The sequence below is a fragment of the Furipterus horrens genome, unplaced genomic scaffold (genome assembly GCF_987537825.1).
Source record: "Furipterus horrens unplaced genomic scaffold, mFurHor1.1.pri manual_scaffold_12, whole genome shotgun sequence".
NCBI classification, from domain to species: Eukaryota; Metazoa; Chordata; class Mammalia; order Chiroptera; family Furipteridae; genus Furipterus; species Furipterus horrens.
In genome coordinates, this window is record NW_028327182.1 from 54,305,474 (window position 1) to 54,328,752 (window position 23,279).

Sequence of the window (23,279 nt, forward strand, 5' to 3'; positions counted from 1 at the left end):
GGGCCATGAACTAATTATAGTATATATAGTCATTTAAAGTCTGGAATACTCCATATTTTAACTTCTTATGTGAATTTAGCAAAACTTTCAACACTCTTAAAATACTCCAAACAAAATGTATCACTGAAGAAAAACAATTTAAAAAGATATAAAAACCCTAAAACTTAATTGTAGCATATAATTTAGTTTGTAAATCTGTAGCCAGCAGGCTTATGCTATTTTGTATTAAAAAAATTTTTTTCTGTGAAATATATTAACCCTCATTGTCTACAAAATGTTCATAAAGAAAAAACACAGAACAAAATACTCAAAAGATGACTTAAACACACACACTCCATAATACCACAAGAGATAATCATTGTAAACATTTCAATTTTCTCACCATGTTTATTTTCACAACTGAAATCATATCAGTTTTATTTTTAATAGAGTACCTTTCAAAAAATAATTCCTTGGCTACCTATTTATACACTTAGCACAGAACACAAAATTCCTTGTCCTCTGTAGCCTTGTAATGGTTGTGCAATACTCAAAAGTACTGTAATTATTGACTATTTTCTTAATCATAGGCACTCAGGCTATTCGTGTTTTTTTTTGTTCATTTTTATTTTGGTTATTAGAAAAAGCACTGAAAATGAAGTTTTATCCACTTTTCTTTAGGATGGAAATCCAGAAGTATAAATGCTGGGTCAAAAGGTTTCTTCAAAATAATTTCTTTAGCATCGATGAAAAGTATGTAAGTGTATTATGAGAAGTTGTTAAACAATGTGTAAGTATTACTATCACTTACCAGCATCTGACAAGCAGTTGATTTTTCTTCCAGACCTGCAGTTTTAATACCGAAACTTTGCTGATCTCCAAGGTTCACAAATTCCCAACCATCATCATCACTCATATTCTCCATGTCTTGGGCTATTAACAGGAAAAATAACCAAATTCATGTTAAAATTAATAACAGAGAGAAATTTTACAATTGCTGTCTTAATGAAGATACCTACTATCTAAAAGGGCTACTTCAGGCTTAATTGAAGCTGTCTTCATTAAAGGTCCCATGACCACTGGAAGGTATTGCTGAAATTCTTTTCCAAGGATCTTGCACATTCTCGCCCATGCTGAGATCATATAAGAGATCTGGGGGAAAAGTTAAAATTAAATTTAAATTGATTTTAGAATAGGTAAGTAAGATATCATAAAGAAAACCATTTCCCTACTCACAGAAAAAATGTTTTATTTTATATTCATGGCTCTTTAAGCAGTGCTTGCATTTTCTAAGGTCATAAACTGAAATATTCAGAAACGATAACAAAATCACTGTGAACCTCTATAGTGAAATACAGTCAGCATGTGAGGTGAAAGAAAGACCAGGACTGTATAAATTTTTCCTACTTTCAATGAGCAATATACTGCTATCTGTACTATCACCTAAATCACTTAAATAAAATCCACTTAAACATATCAATTCCTAGGCACCAATTTTCTTGAAGGCAGACACATTTTATTTGACATTTTATCGCTACTGCCTAGTATTCCACTCATTAAATATTTACTTACACTCAAGAAACAAAATATCCATTTCTCTAAGATGTTGTAATTCTCTGTGTAAGTGTCCGGGTCTATTTAAGACACTTCTACTAATGTTTTCACACAGACTTAATTACCTACAAATTACCTATAGAGCATCTGGTTCTAATTCATCATCCCTGTAACCCAGAAAGTGATTTTTACTCCCCAATATCTATCTATATATCTATCTCACATGCATATGCTTCCCACCCCTAATTTAGAAAAACAAAACAAAAAAAAAGTTAAGTGTATAGAAAACAATTATAGTGTGGCTGTGTAAAGTCAGAATTTAATTCAACTATTTATTGAGTGCCTGTTTTATTTAGATATTGTAAATACTATTAAGATTAGGATGAACATTTATAATTATTACAAATGTTACAACACAATAATAAGTAGCCAGCACTGAAACTTATACTGGATGTGAAATATGAATAGTTGTTGGACAGGTTGAGTGGTGGAGGGTTCTTTCTAAGTTTATTCATAGGCAGAGAGAAGAGAGCATGGCATGTTCTAAGACTGTTAGGTTTCTATATTTCATTTTCATTTGACAGGGGAGGGAACCCATGTGGCATTCAAAAGACCAGGAGACATCCAAATGGAGATGTTTAGTAAGTTTTTGGACAAACAAATCTTGAATTCAGAGCAAGATCTGGAAGTCACAAGCATATATAGAAAAACCAAAGCCATGATTATGAACAACACTGCTTAAAAGGAATGAGAAAAGGGCCTAGGACAGGACCTTCGAGAGCAACAGAACCTTGACAGTCAGAGAAGAGGGAGCAGCTACAAAAACAGAAGAAGTAGTCAAAATTTAATTCAACTATTTATCAAGTGCCTATTTTCTGAAATTATTATTACTATGTTTTTTTAGAGAGGGGGAGGGAGGGAGAAAAAGAGGGAAAGAAATATTGATGAGAGAGTTGCCTCGTTCCCAAACTAGGGACTGAACCTGCAACCTAGGCATGTGCTCTGACCAGTACTCCAATCTGCAACCTAGGCATGTACCCTGACCAGGAATCATACCGGCAACGTTTTGCTTTGCAAGACAATGCCCAAGCAACTGAACCACACCAGCCAGGGCAAGGGCCTGTTTTATTTATGTTAGGCATTGTGAATATTATTATGAGAAATAGAAGTCAAACCAGTGAAGAATGTCTCTGAGACCAGGGGTTGATATCTCAGGAAACTTATTATTCAACTCCTCCCTCCCCCTTTTTAAGTACATTTAACCTTGCACTAGCTGCAACTCCTAAATGGATCAAGACGAATGCGTGAAGGCTACGTTACCTGAGGATCATCATCATCCATATCACTGAAGTCTGTCTGGGTCTTCAACAACAGCTGCATCACATCCGATGCATCTTGCATGAACTAGAAAAAAAATATTTAAGAAAATCAACGCCAGTATTACTTGTGTATATCAAATCAGAGAGGTACTTATTGTTTCTCATGTAATAACAAAACTTCCCCGAAAGATGTTACATTTTCCATATGGGTCATAACCCCTCAAATAAAAAGTATTATGTTAAAAAATTTTCATCATATTTGAAAGATGAAGTGCCCTTTTGTAGGAAAATATATTTTGTTAAAGTCAAAGTAAATTGCAGTATGGAATCAAGTTTTGGTCTATGGCTTATGCATTTCCAGCCGTAAAATGATAATCCCAATCCAGAAAGTAAATTTTGGATTGCTCCATAAACCTATGATTTTCATTTAACTCTGTGTGGTTCTGGCAATCTCCACTGTATTATCAGGCAGTGTTTTAAAACTAGTCTGAAAGCCAGATATACAGAGTATGCAACATAAAAATGTGTTCCTAGTTAGCTTCTCAGTAACCCACAGAAAACAATTTATAAGTCAGTCAATACTGATGCTGGTTTTAGAGACCACAATGAGGGGTTCTATGTTGATGGTTCTGAGAATTAGAACATGAGGGGTTGATGACAGGAATTTTTTTTGGTTTGGCTTTCACAACTTTGAGATGTTAGCTGGGAAGAAAAAAAAACAATGGCCAATGGCCCTTGCTAATTGTTTTCTGAAAAGCTAAGTTTCTCTCTTAGGACACTAGATGCTTTTTAAGTCAACAGAAAAGCATTGGAATGTTTCCAGGCAAATGTTTAAATGGGTGAAACAAGGCATGGATCCTGAACTCCACATGCCTCCCAAAAGTTAGACTGTACATGTAATAGGAAAAGGGGGAAGTTTCAAGAGCACAAGGGAGTTAAGAACCTTAATATTAACAATGAAAAAAAATAAAGGCAACAATTTATTTATATATAAATTAGGAGAAATGAGAGAGTAAGATGATGGGGAAAAAACAAGCATCCAAAAAACCTCTTGTACCCTCAATGCCTTAATAGGCAAAATTACATACAATAATTTAAATACACTACAAATCACTTACTTTTTCCTTTCCAACAGCCAGACCAATGAGGCTGATGCATTCAATAGTTTTTCCTCTGAGAAGTCTAAGTTCCTTTTGAATTGCATTCTCAACAATGTGCTTTAGTGATGGCATAAATAAGTCATAGTAGGGGACAAATTTTTCCTCTGCAGTATCTGCAACTGATGCGATAGATGTCACAACTTGTTCCAAAACTAACTTGGTGCCTTTTTGAATCAACTAGAAGAGACACACAAAATACATTAAGCAAATGAGAAACTGGAAGAAATACTCCGGTTTCTAAGTGTTTTTCTGAAACAGTAAGCTGAAACCACTCTTCAGCAGCCGGAGTGGAGATAATAGGCTTTGGAGCCAATTTAAGAATCCCTGTTGAACTATTTATGTAGGATCATCTCTTTTGTCTGTTACCACAGCAATCCTTACTCATTTTTGCTTTACCTAAGTATTGCTAGTCCTTAAGCACAAAATTGCCACTAAGTAAAAGCCTATCCTTCTTACTCATTTTTTCCATTTATTGTCACTACTATCTATTTTGTGCTGTTCTACTGTGTCATGGAGGAACTTCCCTTTCTGGTCCATTCCTTTGTCTTCTAACCTGACTCTTCTGAGAAGATACCACTAATGATAATACTGGTGCCCTCTTTTTCACTCATTTCTCCGTCTTCGATGTGGTCATCCTTTCTCCTGCGCCAAAAATCTACAGTATTATCTGACCTGGCTAGTAACAAATACTAATTGGGTATTTGCAGCTGGGCTCATGCTGTCACCTGGTAATACTATAATTCCTTGTGGCATCGTATGAATACTTGACCCAGTAACTACTCCAGATTTTCTCTATTCTCCCCATCAACTATAACCACTCAGCAGAGCTCCTCGCCTTATATTATGAATTCCACCATTCCTTTAAGAGGTTAACTTATTCCCTTCTTCTATATCTCAGCATCTGCTCTATGCTTAATGTCTTGATTACAAAGGAATGTCCTTCTTCCTTAGCTACCCTCTCTTCATACAACTCTTGCTCACATCAGTTATCCACCTCTCTGTCCCATCTTAGCAACTACTTCCTTCAGTCTGTATTTTACACACTGCCCCTCTGGAGGGATAGGAGGGGAATACAGACTCTTCACACTTCAGCCCTATTTGTATAATCATGTTTGATTATCTATTCCTGATTTAACTAGCCAACCAATCTGCCTTCAACCTGGGTCTACATCTGTCTTCAGACACACTTATGTTCCTTTATCATATTCTTATTCTGCTACCATATGGCACTAAACACTTATCCTTTATTTCAAAACCATTTCTTTGTCTTCTGAGACATTGTATATTTTTTAAAGAAGATTTTATTTATTTTTAGAGAGGGGAAGGGAGGGAGACAGAGAGGGAGAGAAACATCGATATGTGAGAGATGCTGACTGGTTGCCTCTAGAACACCCCCAACTGGAGACACAACACACAACCCAAGCATGTGCTCTGACCGGGAACTGAATTGGCGACCTTTCAGTTCCCAGGCCGGTGCTCATTTCACTGAGCCATACCAGCCAGGGCTGGGACATTGTATTTTTATTTTTTAGTTATTTAATTCATTGGGGTGACATTGGCTAATAAAATTATATAGGTTTCAGGTGTTCAAATCTATAACCCAACATCTGTATATTGTATTGTGTGTCCACCAACCCCAAGTCTCCTTTCATCATGATTTATCCCCCCTTTACCCTCTTCTACCTCCTTCCCTTCCCTCTGGTAAGCACCATACTGTTGTCTGGGTCTATGAGTTTTTTTCTTTCTTTATTATCTTGCCTTCCTCTTTGTTCTTCTTTAGACCAGTGCTATGCACAGTGTGATTTATGAACCATCTGTTGCTAATTCATATTAAACAGGAATTGAGTGTCAGAAACTTTATAGCAAATTGACAGTAACTTTTTATCTGTTAAATAGTAAAAAAGGCTTTTAAGTCCTTTTATTTATTTCATTTTTATAGTAGCAATTTATTTTCATTGTACTTGATAACTGGGACTCGATCTTTACTTTTCTTACTGGCATTTTTTCTCCTACACACTGCTGTACTAACACCACTCAATTGTTTGTAGGTTGCCTCTCTTACTTAAGCTATTAACTAGCTATAAACCATCTTCTATTTGAATGGCCAGGCCTTATTTTAAAAACAAATTTAAAGCAAAATGAATATTCTTTTTCACATCTTCTTTATTTCTGTCACCTAGATTAGGAGGATGGTCAACATTTTTCACTTCTTTCATCTTTTAAAATTCAGACTGGTAGAAAGAAATTGCTAATGCTTCCCAAGAAATGTTTTTTAGTTGCCTTTCTCCGTAATTGCCACTATTACCACCCAAGCTCCCTGAACAATGATCAAGACAGTCTTGCCTTAAATGGACTCTTTTGGTTTGTCCCACAATGCTACCATGCTAATTTCCTAAAATCACATTATCATGATTTCTCGCAGCAATGAAGAACAAACTGCTTCTTCCAAATTTACATAGATCAGTTTTAAAAAATAACTGTTTTCAAGGCATTTCATACACTGCTTTTACCTAATCTTTAGGCCATATCTTCCCTAGTTCCAAAACTTGCTCATTCTCTGGTCAAGCCTATAACGTTCTTATTTTCTATTCTTTATAGCCATGCTGAAAAGTCCCCTCTTTCTCCAGGGGTCTTAACTCATCAAACTGACGTAAATTAAGATCTTAAAACTTACCTCTTGAAGCTTAAGTACCATGATGGAATGCAGATGTTTCACCAAATTATCCAAATATGGAATAAGTAGCGACTTGGGACAGTCTTCAGTAAAGTTAATGAGAGCAGCAGCAGCATGGGCCTGCACTCGCTGATTGTCTTGGTCTTCCATGGTCTGCAGCAGAGCCGCAATCACCTGTGAAATAAAATCACATAAGCATACACTTTGAAATGTCATCCTTCTTCTTAAAGTTTGAGTGTTTGAGGGCTTGTTACTTACCTTCTCATGGAATTTCTTTTGGAAAGCAGGTGCAAAATCTGTAGCCATCTGTCCCACGGCATTACAGGCTGCATACCTTACTCTTGGATGCTGAAATATACTCCTTCATATTAGTAAAGGGCTATCTACTTCCCATGTGAAACTATGTAATAATTATGAACCAAACATTTATTGGTACTTACAGGATCCTGAAGAAAAAGCAAAACAAAATTTACTATCTCATTTAGAATTCCTTCCATCTGCTGGTGGCATCCTTCACCAATGGCAGATAAAGCCATTAATCCTGCATGCCGGTATTTCCAGTCAGCTACAGAAAAGAATTACAAATGAAAAGAACAGTAACGAGACACTATAAACATCTCATTCTAGTAGAAGTATAAAAAGTTCTTATTTTGAAAAGAGTAACAAAATATTTTTATACATGTATTAATTAAAAAATTGGATAGAAAAAGTACGTGCCTAGATTATTTCACTGTGCTGTAATAGTGGTTATGTCACACAAGCATTTCTATGCCGAAAGTTAAAAGACAATATGGAAGCAAAGACCTTATTAATATTTATAAATTACTTAAAATAAGAAACTTTTCTCCTAATACTTTACTATAAGCAATAAATTGTCTATGTCCTGTTTTGTTTATTTATTATCCTCACCTTGAGAAAATGCTTAGCGAGGGGAAGGGAGGGAGAAAGAAGAACATCAATATTAGAAAGAAATATCAATCAGTTGCCTCTTGCACATGCCCCAAGTGGGACTGAACCACTGACCTTTCGTTCTGTGGGATGATGCCCAACCAACTGAGCCACACCAGTCAGGGCTTGAGTATATTTAATAGTGAGGGAAAATATCCTTTGGCATAAGATCAAATGGTTTCAAAAACAACTAACAAGAATTTTATCAGTATAATGTAAAAATCAGGTTAAAGAGAATATAAAAAGACAAAGATTAATTCTTAAACACAGTCTAAGCATTTGTGAAAAAGTTTATGATTTAGAAAGCCACTTTCCACTATTCTAGCATTTGAAAGAGATATAGCTTACGATTTTGAAGCATTTGCATAATGTGTTCCTTGATCATTGGCAAAACGAGTTTTCCACCAAGTCCACAAGCCATTCGGTCCAAAGCACTCTCGCCAGCAACTGCATTGCTACACACCAACAGAATTTAATGTATTCAACATATTCAAAATACACAAGAATAATACGTTACTAAACTAGGATTGAAAAGAGTAAGTCAAGCAGTTTTTGAGTGTATGCAGTAAGTTGTGAATTAAAAACCCTAAAATTAAAAGGGGGAGGGCAAATAAAATTACCATGATTCACTGTAGTTTAAAAAGTTCTATGTCTAAATCTCATTTTTCAAGGCTTTCTCCCTTCTCTCTTTACATGCACATACGCCTCACTGGCTACAATGTAGCTTCTGATACTTCTAAGACTCAGGAGTGAAGAGAGCATTTAGAACCTTGTGTTTCTCATTTCGTGGACATATATCCTTCAAATTTATCAGTGAACAGAACATAGAAAACTGAAAGGGGTGCTGACACTGTATATGATTTTCTCCTCATTATGAACTTACTTATCTTTAAAGTGGTATAAATTGCATTACCCAAAATTAATGTGTATGTGAAACTCCATTCCAGTGTTTTCACTGAAAACCGAAGGAACACAGGTATAAAAGTGTTTGCACTTTCTTAGAACTCCAGGATTAGTAGTGAGTTTGTCATGTGCATAATCTTTAACTGTTCTGTGAAGACAAAGACTACACAGGGATGGGCAAGAGTAGGCTTACAGTTGTTCATATGGAAAATAATACAAGAATACACTCTATTTTGCTTACTCACAACTTAAACTTACTTTTGTCCACATAAAGAAAAAGCTACAAATGATCTTTCGAACAGGTTCTTAGACTTACAACTGATCTTGAAAATATATCCATGGCCATTTACTCTCAGATAAGAAAATCTTATTCATCTGTCCCAGAAAAAGTAGCTTCATAAACCACATAAACTTAAGTGCCTTTTACAGGGCAAATTAGGCCAGGTAGCAGCATATTACAGTAAGTGAACTAGGGAAAGGAAACTCAAGGAATCTGAGCCTTGTTTTTTCCTCAGCCCTATTAGGTTATTTCCAGTGAAGGATCACCTTCATGCACTCCAATACAGTATCTAAACCAGAAGTCAGTCATTTTTAATAATGGGAGTTAGCCTAAGAAAACACCATATATTCTGCAAGTCAAATGTTTTTTCATTTCTAGTTTTGTTATAGAAGCTTATACTGACTACTAGCTTTTCAAGGGAATAATTTCTTCTTTTTAAGAAAGGGAGATAGTATGATGCCCTAGGAAGAGTAAGAGAAATGGTATTAAAGCCCAGTCTACCAATTGGTTATGTAATCTTGAACAAATCACTTTCCATTCTGCATCTGTAACATGGTAATATACCTTTAGGGCTACTGAAAGAATAAATTGAAATTAGCAGAGCTCTGAAGTGTTGTTTCATGTACATGTAATGGGCCATGATTGCTTTTGGACAGTGAATAGATTTTGGTCGACTTCTCCACAGGAATCTGTACTCAAGGGAGACTCCTAAGTCACAAGTAAAATAGTAATTCCAGGGGTACTGTCACCTAGTGTACAAATCTCACCACCACTGTCTTCTCCCTAGCCTCAAGTTAAATCATAATTAGGAAAATATGAAGTTTCGCAAAGAATTGTGCTGAAACAATCATTCTAAATGAAGTCTATGTATATAAAGGCATTTATCAATAAAGCTTTATACATATTTTAAAAGATACTCAAAATAAAACATCTTTAAGAAATTTAGAGTAAAATGGGGTATACTTACATAATCTAATGCAGAAATGCATAAACAGAAAGCTACTAAACTGTCTCATATGCTAAACTTAAAAGTTATATAATCTTCAGACTTCTAACTCTAAAGCTCTCATTGCTACCTATGTTGCTCTTTCCTGTCAAGGAACCTCCATAAAGTATTTGGCTTGCATGATTGATTACCTGTCAAAATCATCATCTTCTAGTTCATCTGCATTTGCCCAGTCCTCATCCTCTTCCAGATCAACCATCATTGTTAACATCTGAGGAACTAAAGGAAAAAATAATTTCATACCAGATCATGGCTTTTTTTATTGTTAATATAATCATTGACAAACAATTTTAAGAAGTAAAACACAAAGGATTTACTTTGCTTCTAAAGGAGTGAGACAAAAACAAACAAACAAAAAAACCTATTTGACTGTGCCTCCAAGACCTATTTTAAGTTTTAATCTTTCTGGGAGCCACATTTGCTTTAGATCTCATTCTTTTTAAGAAGCAGCATTAAGGATAAAAGTACAACTTCCCAAATTCGATTGCAGTCTCTCCCTCCCTCACCAGAGGTAAGAATAATAAAATCAGTATTTCCATTCCCAAACTGTTTTTTACACTTGAACTACAGATCTTGGTATGTATACACAAAAGATAGCACTATTTTAATATTTTACTTTTTATGTAGTACATGGTATCATACTATATGTATCCTTTGGCAATTTTCTTTTTTCTCAACACATATGGATTTCATTTTAATCACTTTATAGCATTGCATTATATAAACACTATCCCATTGGTATACATTTTGGTTTTTTCCAGTTACAAAATTTGCTTTGATGAAATTCTTATATTTAGCTCCTTGAAAAGTATTATTTCAAGACATGAAGTTGCTAGAAGTATCTTCAACAGTTTTACAAAACAATAAACCGCCCTCCATAGTGGTTGCATAAGCTTGTATTTCTAAGGTAAGTTTAAAAGGCCTGTCTTATTTCACAGCAATGTGTGAAGTACCCTGGAGCTGTGAAAGTCTTCTCCTATCCACACCCTTCATCAACACTTGATATTGTCAAAGTTTCTGACAAGTTGTATTCCACAATTACACTTGTTTTTACTGAGATGGAGCAGTGTTCTTTAGCTACTTCAGGTTCTTCTTCTGTTAATTTCCTGTTACTAACCTTAATCTAATTTTCACATACCAGATCTTTGTTGACTGTGCACTACAACTATTTTCTTCCAGTCTGTAACTTATCTTTTAATTTCACTTATGATGTAGTTGGTAAAAAAAATTGTTTTCCTTTTAGCAAATTCAGCAATGTTTTTGCATCTATGGTTACTGATTGAGTCTTTAAAAATACTTTTCTACTACCAAGCTTTACTTTTAAAATGTTATCTGTGCTTAGTTTTTATCAACCCCAGATTGTTATAGAATATTTAAGATTGTGATACTTTTTTAGACAGAAAAAACCAGTTGTTCCAATGACCTTTCATGAATTATCTTTTTAAATCACCTTTGCTTTCCATGGGAGTGGATCTGCTCCCACACCCTTTTATTATATCCAATCCATTTATCATTTGTCTACACCTGCACCAACAAATCCTAAATCTTCACAGCTGATAAAGCAAGATCTCTATTTTGTTTTAAAAATTCTCTTGGCTACTCCAGGCCCCATTTTCTTTGACTTGAATTTCAGGATAAATCTTATGACCAACTAACTCTATTGGGATTTTGAGTAAAATTGTATTGAATTTATAGATTAATTTGAGAAAAAATGATATTAGTTCTTTCAACATTTCAGTTTTTCAATATCTTATCCAATTATCTCCATGAAGTTCTTATACATCTTTTGAGTGATTTCCAGGTATCAAACGTCATACCTGCTATCACATGAGGACTCAGAGCTGCAGCAAATCCAACAAGTTGAGTACATGCACACAGAGACACACTTTCCCAAACTCTTCTGATTTTGAAAGGACATTCATTATATCAACAAATATGTGTTGTTACCAGAAAGCCCTGAGGAACTGGGAATGACTTTCAAAGGTAATAAAAGCCCGTGAGATTTTAAAAGGCCTGGTACCATGGTTGGTTGTGCGGTCCACAGCAATCTTTCCAGGGAAGGAACGAAGGTTGTTTTCCTGAAAGATGGCTAGAAGGGACCTTAAGGCACAAGGAAAGACCAGAAAGACTTGGAAAAAACAGGTGTGTACAGGCAAGGATGAATGCCAGATATGTGGCACAGCTTCTGTGCCCTGAAGAACAGACTGAAGGTCACCCCAAATATTCCTTGGGTAAGTTCCAGCAAAGCAGAACTAAAGATCGTAAGTGATCATTTGCTGCTCTTGTTATGTTTATGCAAACGAACAGGATAAATTAAAAATGGACTTAATGTAGTCCCTTTAAAGACAAGGAGGGTAACCTTAGGGAGAAAAATTATTATTCAAGGAAAATCACAATGATCAGTAGTAGAGTATAAAACAGGGCAACTAACCGTCTTAAAAGTTTCTTCTCCAGATTTAGAGACTTGTTTGCGGGTTATGTTACATAAATTAACACGTGTTTTTTGTTTTCAAAGGACATAAGCCTATGATCGCATTACCTGAGTGATTATTTGTACGCATAAGCCTCACTTAATCCTCTCTGCAGCGCTGCCTCCTGAGACTCAACGGTTTGGCTGAACTAAATGGCTGGGTTGGGGAAGAATGGGGTGGTCTGTGGGCTTCACTTTAAAACGGGTTTCTCTTTTCTATCCTAATGGCTTGGACAGAAAAGGCCCAGAGGTCTGAGAGGGGGAAAAACCTAAACTATTTACCTCAGCCCAAACTAAGTATAATGGGCAAAAGGGTTTTGGACAGGCGAGATGTGCCTAGCATACCTTCTTACAAAGAAACTTTTTTTTTTTTCCCTAATATGGAACATTGAAAAATTAATCCCTGCCTTTTGTCATCTAGTAGTTATGGATTGAATGATGTCTTTTAACCCTTTTCGCCAAATCTGTTGCCCTCAGAACACAACAAGGACACCAGCCTGTTGAACCAAGCACGCCGTTGACCGGAGGCAGCCAACTGACCTGGAGTCGGCACGATCCTTCCCCATGTGGGAAGGCCACCCTCCCCTCCACACCCCCACTCTTATTAGGGTTTTCTGGACCCAAGGGTAGGTAGGACGACGACCATGTCCAGCCTGAAGCAGCTAGAGGAGCTTGAGACCTTCGCCCATTGTCCTTTACAAGATTACAAAGGGTCCTAATATTTGAGAGGGGGGGGATAGTTAATTTTTACGAACCAGGGGTATGGACTTGGGGGGGATTGCTGGGGGAGGGGGGTGCTGGGGGGAGGGGAACAAGGGGGAGAAAATTGGAACTGTTGTAACAATATAATCAATAAAAAACATTAAAAAAAAAAACAAATATGTGAACTTATACAACTCTCAGCAAATTTATTCAACAATTTTTCCACATGAACATAAATTATTTAAAGATCTTTGACTTACTAGTCTGTGCAACAATATTGGTATGTTTTCTTAACATAGCAGCTGCAGTCTCAGAGAGGGTCACAATTACTTCAAGGGCAAGCTGGCGTTGCATATTACTGAGGCTAGTGTCTCCACACAACTACAAAGACACATTTGCATACAGTTAGTAGTTTATTTACTAAAAATAATAAACAGAACATTTACTGAACTATTTAACTTACCTTTAGACTTAGCTGTAAAGTAGCTTCCAAGTGAGGACGCAAATACTTTGGAACAGTATCTGCAATCTCAACAAGGGATTTAAGGACTGAATCATCATTCTGGTAGCATGAATCATTTACAGCCTAGAAAAAATGAAAATGGATTTTAAAAAGTCAAGAGTCACTTTATGATGGCTTATTATCTAAAACATTTAGAGGCAGATAACAGAGAAATATCAGAGTACTTTTCATTAAATAACTTAGAAATCTATATTATGCAAATGTTTGTTCTACCTACAGTCCTGTATACACCTTCTTTTAACTAATATTAACTAGAAACATACAAAATATTAATATTAAGTCAATATTAAAATCAGTGAAACTACAATAACCACCACAAAGAATTTTTTCCATAACCACTGTCCTTCCTATATCCATGTCTTGGTCTTTCTTATACATAGAATAAATACATTTCATACATTTAGTGTCCAATGTTACCCACTTATTTCTCTTTGATGTCAAACTTGGTCACTGTGGTACTTAAGTGTGCATTTTGTATTTACCACTGCCTGTTTTGGAATGACAAGTCCTAGAAAATTAGGCTAACATTTTAACTTACTCTAAATTCAGAGGAAAAAAATCTAAGATTAGGCTTGTAAGGGACAAAGAAGCCAGTGACTCTCAAACCCATAGGAGATAATTAACAGACGAATCATGGAAAAGGGGCCAAGAGATGATGTTCCGCAGCTCCTCACACATATCTCTAGGATCAAAAGGAGGAAGACTGTCATCACCAAACACAGAGAAATGGGACGATGTAGCTAGATAACTTTGCAAATAAGTTGGAAATAGACCCTAACTAGATTACCCTTAGTTAATCACACCCTTAGTTAAGTAGTTAATAGAGTTAGATTGTGAATCTGGATTAACTAGTAATGGAGAAACGGGGGAGAAAGAGAGGGAAGGGGGAGCTAATTACGTTAGTATAAAACAGTTTACTTTGTCTCCTTGGGGTGCACATGCCTTTGGCTGGCTGTGCCCAGCTCTGAAGAGCTGTGAATAAATAAACACCTTGCTTTGCTGTTGAAGTCCTATGTCCTGGTGTTTTATTGTGAGCATTTCTCACAGGCTTAAATAGTGAGTAATTCAAGATTTTTTGGAATAAAAAAACTACTAAAATAGAATGGAACAATGTTTTGTCATTGACCTAAACCATCTTTTTAGCTTGATGTCATAGGGAGAAAAGTTTCTACTAAATCTGACTCATGTAGGATGGTTCAGTTTTAGCTCCTCTAAATCCTCTCTAACCCAGCTCTCAACAGGGTTGCTATTTCTGCTAGGAGGTATTCTCTTGATTGTCATAACTGAAGATGAACAAAAGTCAGGAGGACTAGATATTCTGCATCTGTGACACAAATGCTCCTGAGGAACTCACAAGACCTTCTTATCATGCATTTTACATGGTCATAAACGTTAGACACTTACAAAAATGAAAAAACCTCCTAATTATCTGAACATAGAACCTAACTCAAATTATTTTTTGCATTGTTTAAAAAATGCACCATGAGGATCCAGTCAAGAAGGCAGGATAGGCATATATGGCTTGCCTCTGCGCACAACCAAATCAAAATTACAATTAAAAAGTAGAACCACAGCCTTGGCTGCTGTGGCTCAGTGGACTGAGCGTCGGCCTGCGAACCAAATGTCGCTGGTTTGATTCCCAGTCAGGGCACATGACTAGGTTGCACGTCAGGTCCCAGTTGGGGGTGCGAGAGAGGCAACCACACAACGATGTTTCTCTCCCTCTCTTTCTCCTTTCCCCTCTCTCTATAAATAAATAAATAAATAAATAAATAAATAAATAAATAAATAAATAAATAAATAAATAAATAAGATTGTTTAAAAAAAAAAAAAATAAAGAACCACCATCAGCCAGAATCGTCAGAAATTGAGTTGAATGGAAGTCCGATGACAAAATTAAAGAAACCACATCCATACTCCACCAACTTGGCTGTTTGACCTGTTCTGGAGATCCCCAGAGGCTCTACCCCACCCAACTTTGCAAACTGCTTTTCCATATGAAAGGCTGGTCTTGGCTCTTGCTTCACAACTTCCTAAAACCTCCCAAACAAGCAATAGCAGCCTCAGTGAGCTTCAGGCGTGGCACTAGCAGCAGCCTGCTTAGATTCATAGCTTGGCTTCGCCTGGGAATCTCCAAGCCCAGCCCAAATAGCAGCCATCTTAGATTGCTTTATAACTCAAGCAGGGTGCCCTGAGAAAAACACAGGTGGGGGCTGACCTTGCCTGTAGCACCCTGGAAACCTCAAGGCCAGCATACTCAGTGGACAGATACAGAGCATGTTGGAGCACCACCATCCTGCCCCTACACAGCTGATCCTCCATGGAGGGTGAAGATTGGTGTTAAGTGATCACAGTCAATCAATCCTTGTAGCTGACTGGCCTGGGTAAATCCCTCCCACCGATCTGCCAAAAGCAACCAAGGCTCAACTGGAAGAGGAGGGTGTACTCGGCCCATACGAAGGGAGCACTTCAAGTATAGGAAAGTGTGAAGCCAAAGAACTTCATTCATGACCCATGGACATGAACTAAGGGTCGGGGGACTGTTGGAGGAAAGGGGGATTCTGGGCGGGGGGAGGGGGGAGGGAAAAAAATAGGGACAATTGTTAATAGCAAAATCAATAAAATATACTTTAAAAGATGCACTATAATGCACCCCTCCTAAATGTAAATACTGTATAAATCAAGAATGAATATGTACTTTGTTTTGTCCAAAAATTTACAATATCTGGAAATCAAATCATTAATAGTAACATCAATTGTGGTATTTGACTTGTCAATGAGACCTCTATATCAGTTCACATTTTCAGCTATTACACCTGTATAGGTCAATTAAAAAAAAACCACACACATCTAATCTTATGTTTTTTTCCCCACCTGCCCTTCAGTCACTTTTTAAAAAAGTTTTTCTATTAGTTGTCCCATTCTTTCCCCCTTTGTTCTCTCCTGCTCCACCCACCTCTCCCCTTTCTCAGTCAATCCCCATTTAGTGGCCCATACCCATCGGTCATTTATATTAGTTCCTTGACTAGACTCTTCCCCTTCTTTCCCCCCTTTTCTCCCTCCGCCCTCCCCTCTGGGCACTGTCAGTCTGTTCCTTGTTTATATGCCTCTGCTTCTATTTTGCTCATTAGTTCCTGCATTAGATGAGATTGTATGACATTTGTCTTTTGTCACCTGGCTTATTTCACTTAGCATAATACTCTCAAGTTCCATCCATGCTGTAGCAAAAGGTAAGAAAGAGTTCTTTCTTTCTGCTGCATAGTATTCCTTTGTATAAATGTACCACAATTTTTTGGTCCACTCCTCTACTGATGGGCACTTAGGCTGTTTCTAGCACTTGGCTATTGTAAATAGTGCTGCTATGAACAAAAGGGTGCATAGGTTCTTTTGAATTGGTGTTTCAGGATTCTTCGGGTATAATCCTAGCAATGGAATCGCAGGATCAAAAGGCAGTTCCATTTTTAGTTTTTTGAGGAAGTTCCATACTGTTTTCCATAGTGGCTGCACCAGACTGCATTTCCACCAACAGTGCACTAGGGTTCCCTTTTCTCCACATCCTTGCCAGCACTTGATTTGTTGATGATGGCTCTTCTGACTGGTGTGAGGTGGTATCTCATTGTGGTTCTAATTTGCATCTCTCTGATGGCTAGTGATGTTGAGCATCCTTTCATGTGACCATGGGCCCTCTGTATGTCTTCCTTGGAAGTGTCTGTTCAGATCCTTTGTCCATTTTTTAATTGGATTATCTGTCTTCATGGTGTTGAGTCGTATAAGTTCTCTATATATTTTGGAGATCAAACCTTTGTCTGAGATATCATTAGTGAGTATGTTCTCCTATACAGCTGGTTCCGTTTTCACCTTGCTGTTTTCTTTCACTGAGGAGAAACTCTTAGTTTGATGTAGTCCCATCATTTGTTTATCCTTTCCTTTATTTCCCTTGCCCTAGGAGATTTATTAGTGAAAATATTGCTATGTGGGATATCTGAGATTTTACTGCCTATATTTTTCTCTAGGACTTTTATGGTGTCATGGCTTACATTTAAGTCTTTTATCCATTTTGTGTTAGTCATGCCTTAGCATTTATATGTGGAAAGCACGTCATTTTTATTATACATTACTTTCTTTTTATTTCTTCTTTGTATTCACTTAGAAACACAAAGTTACAAGACATTTATTATAAAATGGGTTTGGGGTTTGACAAGGTTGAGAATAACTGCTCCAATTCACCCAATCTTATTTTATCTTCTCACTGAGGCAGAAGGTATCCTTAAAATAACTTTTCCTCAACATCCAATAATGGGAATTAACCATAAACTATTTACTTTATAATACAAACTGTTAAACCCTGTGGTTAACAATAAGCATTACAGTTCAATCTGGGTGTGAATTATGCATGATTCCACCATTAACCAATCTGTGACCATGGTTTCTCCTTATGTAAAATGAGCATTAAATTCATAGGTTATTTGGTTGCTTCAACAGAAATAATCTATATGATTATATAGTCAATAAGCATAAATTGCTTATATCATTTGCATTACAAATTCTGAAACTGTAACTTAAATATTTTAAGACTAAGAATCTATCAAAGCTAATAGATGTAGGTTCAATGAGGACGAAGATTTGCATGTTTTTACTACTGTATCCCCAGTACCTAGTACCAGCACACAGTAGACAATCAATATTTACTGAATAAATGAATGCACTACAGAGCTCTGATGCGAATTTATTAAACTACAGAAACCAATAAAAATATAATTATCACATATTTTAGTTTTCTTACCTGTAAGAATCCAGGTATCAAGTCTGCAAAATGTTTGAACAGAGCAACATTATGCTCATTTGCGAGTATAAATGCAGCTGTAGCTCTAGCAGATAATGTTCGGATCTAAAATGAATAGAGTAAAACATGTCAAACATGAGACATTTTTGATGGATGCAAGTTCAAGTTTTCTAACTCAAAATGAAATTTTTCTTTATCAGTAAAAACTAGTATTTGTATTTTAAAATATTAATCTCCAAATACATAAATTTCTTTCACGAGTTAGAAGTTATTTTAAATTAGGTGTTAATATTAATTAAATTAAAATGATTTACCGATGGATGTTCCTGATCTTGCATACACTGAACTAACATCCGTTTGATGACGTCTAAATAGTGCTGCTGTTGGTTCCCAAAAATTCCAGGAAAGTTCCTAAAAAATGATCCAAGTGTTTTTTAAAAAGCACCTTACATCTCAGTAAAGTATCAGCTAGAATATCTAATTAAATGTCTGTGTGACTCAAAGTGTGTATCAGTCCTTAAGGCTGAACAATGCCATCCCTCCAAGCAATCCTCTTTTGGTATTGGATGAATAGAAACAAACATAATGAAGAGGATTAGTCTGGGAGTTGGGAGAGACCCAGTTGCACAGGACTCAGCCACCGACCCTAGCCCAATGTTTATTCTTATCACTCTGTCTTGGTGGGAAGCTAACTTAAGAGGGCAGGATGGGACAAGAGCAAACAGTATCCGATGGTAGCTGCAATAGCCATGCTTTCTGACAATCTGCTTCTGTCTTGAGTGATCCAGGGCAGTTTAAATTCTGCTCTACCTTAAGTTCGGTAAACAAACTAAATACTTTTACTTAATCCTCTACTCTAGATTACTGATATAAATAAGATATATCTGACAAAGAAAGTAGACAATGGTGTCAATATATACCCTATCCTCTTCTGACGCTCAAGGTATATTTTATTAAGAAAAATGTATATGATCTTTAAAAATTATAAATCCAATTATATTTTAAATGCAGCAGGGTAAAAATTTTCTTAATGCAGATAGTTTTTGCATTCTCAACTTTAATCATCTGCTTATAAATACAGAGCAGTTTATTAAAATATTACATTTTTATAAAGCTGGACTATATAAGACCCAGAGAACAATGGGCATTTTCTCTTCTTCAAATGTCATTATTAAAGCAGCTTTCTAAAAGTTACATTTAGTACTGTATCAATATCCAAATAAAGCAGAAGTAATCATTCCAGAAATGTTTTCAGAATCATAAAAAACAAAGGAAAGAAATCGAGCTCCAGAGAACCCTGTATACAAATGAGGATCATAATATGAAATAAAAAGCTTTTTTTTTTCAGTTTTACTTCCAAAACAAATACAAAATTTATCTGAAGATATTATGTTAAGATTAAAAAGTTGTTAAGACTAAAAAAAGACCAATCAAAATCTGCTTTGTGTACTCATGACATTCAAGTTTTCAAAAAAAGCTAGACCAGGGTATATACCAGAAAATGTGAAGAGCGGCTTCTCGCAGTCCCACATTTTGAGAGCTGACTGAATCAAAAAGGAACTTCAAACCTTCAGGCCATTGGTTGTTACCATCTTCATCTAAAAATAAAGAAGTCCAGGCATAAAGTAAGTCAAAACTTCAAAACATTAGGGGTGAATCCTTTCATTATAAGCCTCATTCAAAATATGCAATAGTAGAAAATGTCTTTTACTGTATATTAAAAATAATTTCAATACAATTAGGTCCTTTAACCTAAAAAATGACATAATAATCTTGTAAAAAGCAATTGTTCATATTTGAGTTACTTAAGCACAGCTATTGACTGGTCATTTCTCAGGATTGAGAAAAGGTATCACTATGACTATATAGTTGAATCTTTTATGTACACTATTGTTGTTAAAGTTTAAAAAGTAGGAAAGCTAATATATGGTAACAAGGTCCTGAAGCCAAAATGATAATTACTTTCAACCAGGACTTAGAGCAGGGTGCTCACGTTTTCCAATTTTAAGTCCTATCAGATGTTACCAATGTGTTTACTTTCAAACAAAATTTTAAAGTAAGAGAATTTTTGATACTTTGTAATAAAAAATGAGTAACCACAATAAACTACTGTATGCGTTAAGAAACTCACTATACTTCTATAAAGAACTTAAAGGGTTGTATTGGGTTGGCCAAAAAGTCCATTTAGTATTTTCTGTTGGATGGCTCTAGTCGGCAGCCGTCCGTCTCGAGAGACGATGGTGTAGCTTCTTAAGTGTCTATCTGCACCGCCGAGAATGGTTGTGCAGTCCGACTCGGGAGTGACACGGTATCTGTCTCCTCCCGTGTTGAATCTTGCGATGACGTTGGAGTGTCCTCTCCAGTGAAGCTGAAGCTACAGAGCCTGGGCAGGGTGATATGGAGGGTCTGCTGTTGCCCATGCCCGTCCGTCTTGAGAGACGATGGTGTAGCTTCTTAAAAGTCTATCTGCACCGCCGAGAATGGCTGTGCAGTCCGACTCGGGAGTGACACGGTATCTGTCTCCTCCCGTGTTGAATCTTGTGATGACGCTGGAGTGTCCTCTCCAGTGAAGCTGAAGCTACAGAGCCTGGGCAGGGTGATATGGAGGGTCTGCTGTTGCCCATGCAGCAGACCCCCCCTCTCTTCGCAGCTGAAGGGTCCAAGGGAAAGACGGAGTCAATACAGCTTGGCTTCAGGTGCGCCGCAGGAGTTGCCGGTGTTGACTACAACGTCAAACCGCCTTAGGGACTCCGGCTCCGGATTTTCTGTCGGGGTTTACTCCCTTAGCCTTTCCCCTGAAGAGGTATGCCGCAAGGCAGCGGAGGTTTTTTGGAGTCAGAGTTTTCCTTCTCTGGATGGCTCTAGTAGAGCTTAGTTATCTTAACTTCGTTCGAAACAATTTTGTTAGATTGTGACAGCTGTCAAATCAGCATGCATTAAAAAAAAAAAAAAATCAAAACTGGTAAATTTTTGTACAGCCATTTTAATATTGAAGAATGAAGAAGATATACAACATTTTTGGTGTATTATGCTTTATTATTTCAAGGAAGGTAAAAACGCAACTAAAACACAAGAAAAGATTTATGTAGTGTATGGAAAAGGTGCTGTGACGGATCAAACCTGTCAAAAGAGGTTTGTGAAGTTTCTTGGTACTACTGACATTTTGGCCAAATAATTCTTTGCTGTGGGGCTGTCATGCATTATAAGATGTTTAGCAGCACCCCTGGCCCCTACCCACTAGAAGGCAACAGCAGGAGATAGCCGACATACTCAAAATATCCAAATCAATAGTTATTGGTGAAAATGAAAAAAATGTCTTTCTTTTTACGGAAACAAACTAAGTGGACTTTTTGGCTAACCCAATAGAAATTACATTGAGTTATATACTTTTTCTTGTTAAAAATTTCCCTCCATATTTACTGATTTTTTCTGACATAAATGTTACTTAGCTGAAACTTAAAAAACAAACAAAAAAACCCCCTTAATCTGCCCCTTCAACATAAAAATTATGCTTTGAGGTTTAAAATAACTGCCTAAAAATATTTATGAAAAGAACACTGACACATTTTGAAAATGTTTCTATTATTAAGTGATTTTGAGTTACAAATGTCACCTATAAAAATTCTTATTTGTACACTTAAATTTCTTTAAAATAGAATTCTCTAAGCTTTTAAAATAATTCAACATTAAGAGTTTAAGTGTGTTTTGAACTTTGCAGGTAGCTGAGATTAAAGAATTAAGTGTTATGATTTACTAAGCACAACCAACAATGTTCTCCCACTTGAGCCCTTATCTTCTGAAGTGTCCTTTTCAACCTTTAAAAATTCCACCTTAATAAAGTTTTAAATCACATTTATGAATCTGTCAAAAAAGCATATTCAATTACATTATTATTTAAACTGACCAAAACATTGAGAATTGATTAAATGCAATTTAAGGTATTTTCCTTCAGAAATATTTTGGGGTATTTTATAATGTGAATAGTATAGTAGTATAACAGCATATGGACACAATCTAAAATACACAAATGTAACAGCAAAAGGCCACTTGGATTCTATTGATTTCTATTTCTATTGAGAAGTCTATAAAGAAGATTCTAAATTAGAACTTGCTTTGAAAACTTTACAGATTAAGGGGGAATAAAACAATTTTCAAGCAAACTACAAAATTACTTCTGCACATGACTGTTTTAAAGACCAATGGTATTATGACTGCATTTCACAAATATCTGGAAGTTTTGGCTCTAAATGCAGAATTCATAATCACTCTCATTTCCAATAGAATAAATGATACTTAAGACACTTGGGAATTTGCCTCTAAAGATTCCACTTAAAAAAATATATATATATATATGTATATATATATATTTATACACACACACACACATACAAGGTCTGTCTAGAAGGTATCCAGCCATGTATTATGAAAAATTAGACAATTATTTAAGAAGATACAAGAAACACTGTACATAGGCTAATGATGCCTCAGTTCCCTTCAGAGTAGGCACCACGGGACCTCGCACAGTTTTCCCAATCGCTATCAACTGCTGTCATATTTTCCTGAATCTCACTGACAGTCTGAAATCTCTTCCCTTTCAAAGGTAATTTTAGTCTTGGGAAAAGCCAGAAGTCGCAGGGCATCAAATCTGGGATGTAGAGGGGCTGAGTCACCTGGGTGATTTGATGTTTCGCCAAAAAACTGCACAAGATATGATGCATGAGCGGGCATGTTGTTGTGATGAAGCTGCCAATCGCCAGTTGCCCATAGCTGCAGAATTCTGAATCATCTCAATAGTTTCCGCAGAGCTTAACACATAATGTGATGCAGATTCGTTGCTCATCTCACTCAAGGGCGTCTACTGCCCCCACTGACTAGATACAGTGAAGTTGTCACTCTTCACACATGTGCACTCTAGTCTACTCTCCTTGGCTGCCAGGTCATGTCAATATCATGCAAACCGTTCTCATTATATTAACAA

At 36.4% G+C, this 23,279-nt stretch overlaps 1 protein-coding gene across 1 annotated transcript in view; it reads right to left on the reverse strand.

The window, feature by feature from the left end:
* The window catches only part of IPO5 (importin 5), a 48,358-nt gene that overhangs the window by 14,065 nt on the left and 11,014 nt on the right, over nucleotides 1-23,279 (reverse strand). The window contains exons 4-17 of the mRNA XM_090258005.1: nucleotides 19,797-19,899; nucleotides 18,616-18,712; nucleotides 18,302-18,406; nucleotides 13,459-13,581; nucleotides 13,256-13,376; nucleotides 9,955-10,042; nucleotides 7,983-8,089; nucleotides 7,127-7,251; nucleotides 6,945-7,034; nucleotides 6,687-6,860; nucleotides 3,971-4,189; nucleotides 2,854-2,937; nucleotides 999-1,131; nucleotides 791-912 (exon numbers count right to left, since the gene is read on the reverse strand). Of these exons, the coding sequence (XP_090114131.1) occupies nucleotides 791-912; nucleotides 999-1,131; nucleotides 2,854-2,937; nucleotides 3,971-4,189; nucleotides 6,687-6,860; nucleotides 6,945-7,034; nucleotides 7,127-7,251; nucleotides 7,983-8,089; nucleotides 9,955-10,042; nucleotides 13,256-13,376; nucleotides 13,459-13,581; nucleotides 18,302-18,406; nucleotides 18,616-18,712; nucleotides 19,797-19,899 (1,691 nt within the window). The remainder of the gene's footprint in view (nucleotides 1-790; nucleotides 913-998; nucleotides 1,132-2,853; nucleotides 2,938-3,970; nucleotides 4,190-6,686; nucleotides 6,861-6,944; nucleotides 7,035-7,126; nucleotides 7,252-7,982; nucleotides 8,090-9,954; nucleotides 10,043-13,255; nucleotides 13,377-13,458; nucleotides 13,582-18,301; nucleotides 18,407-18,615; nucleotides 18,713-19,796; nucleotides 19,900-23,279) is intronic.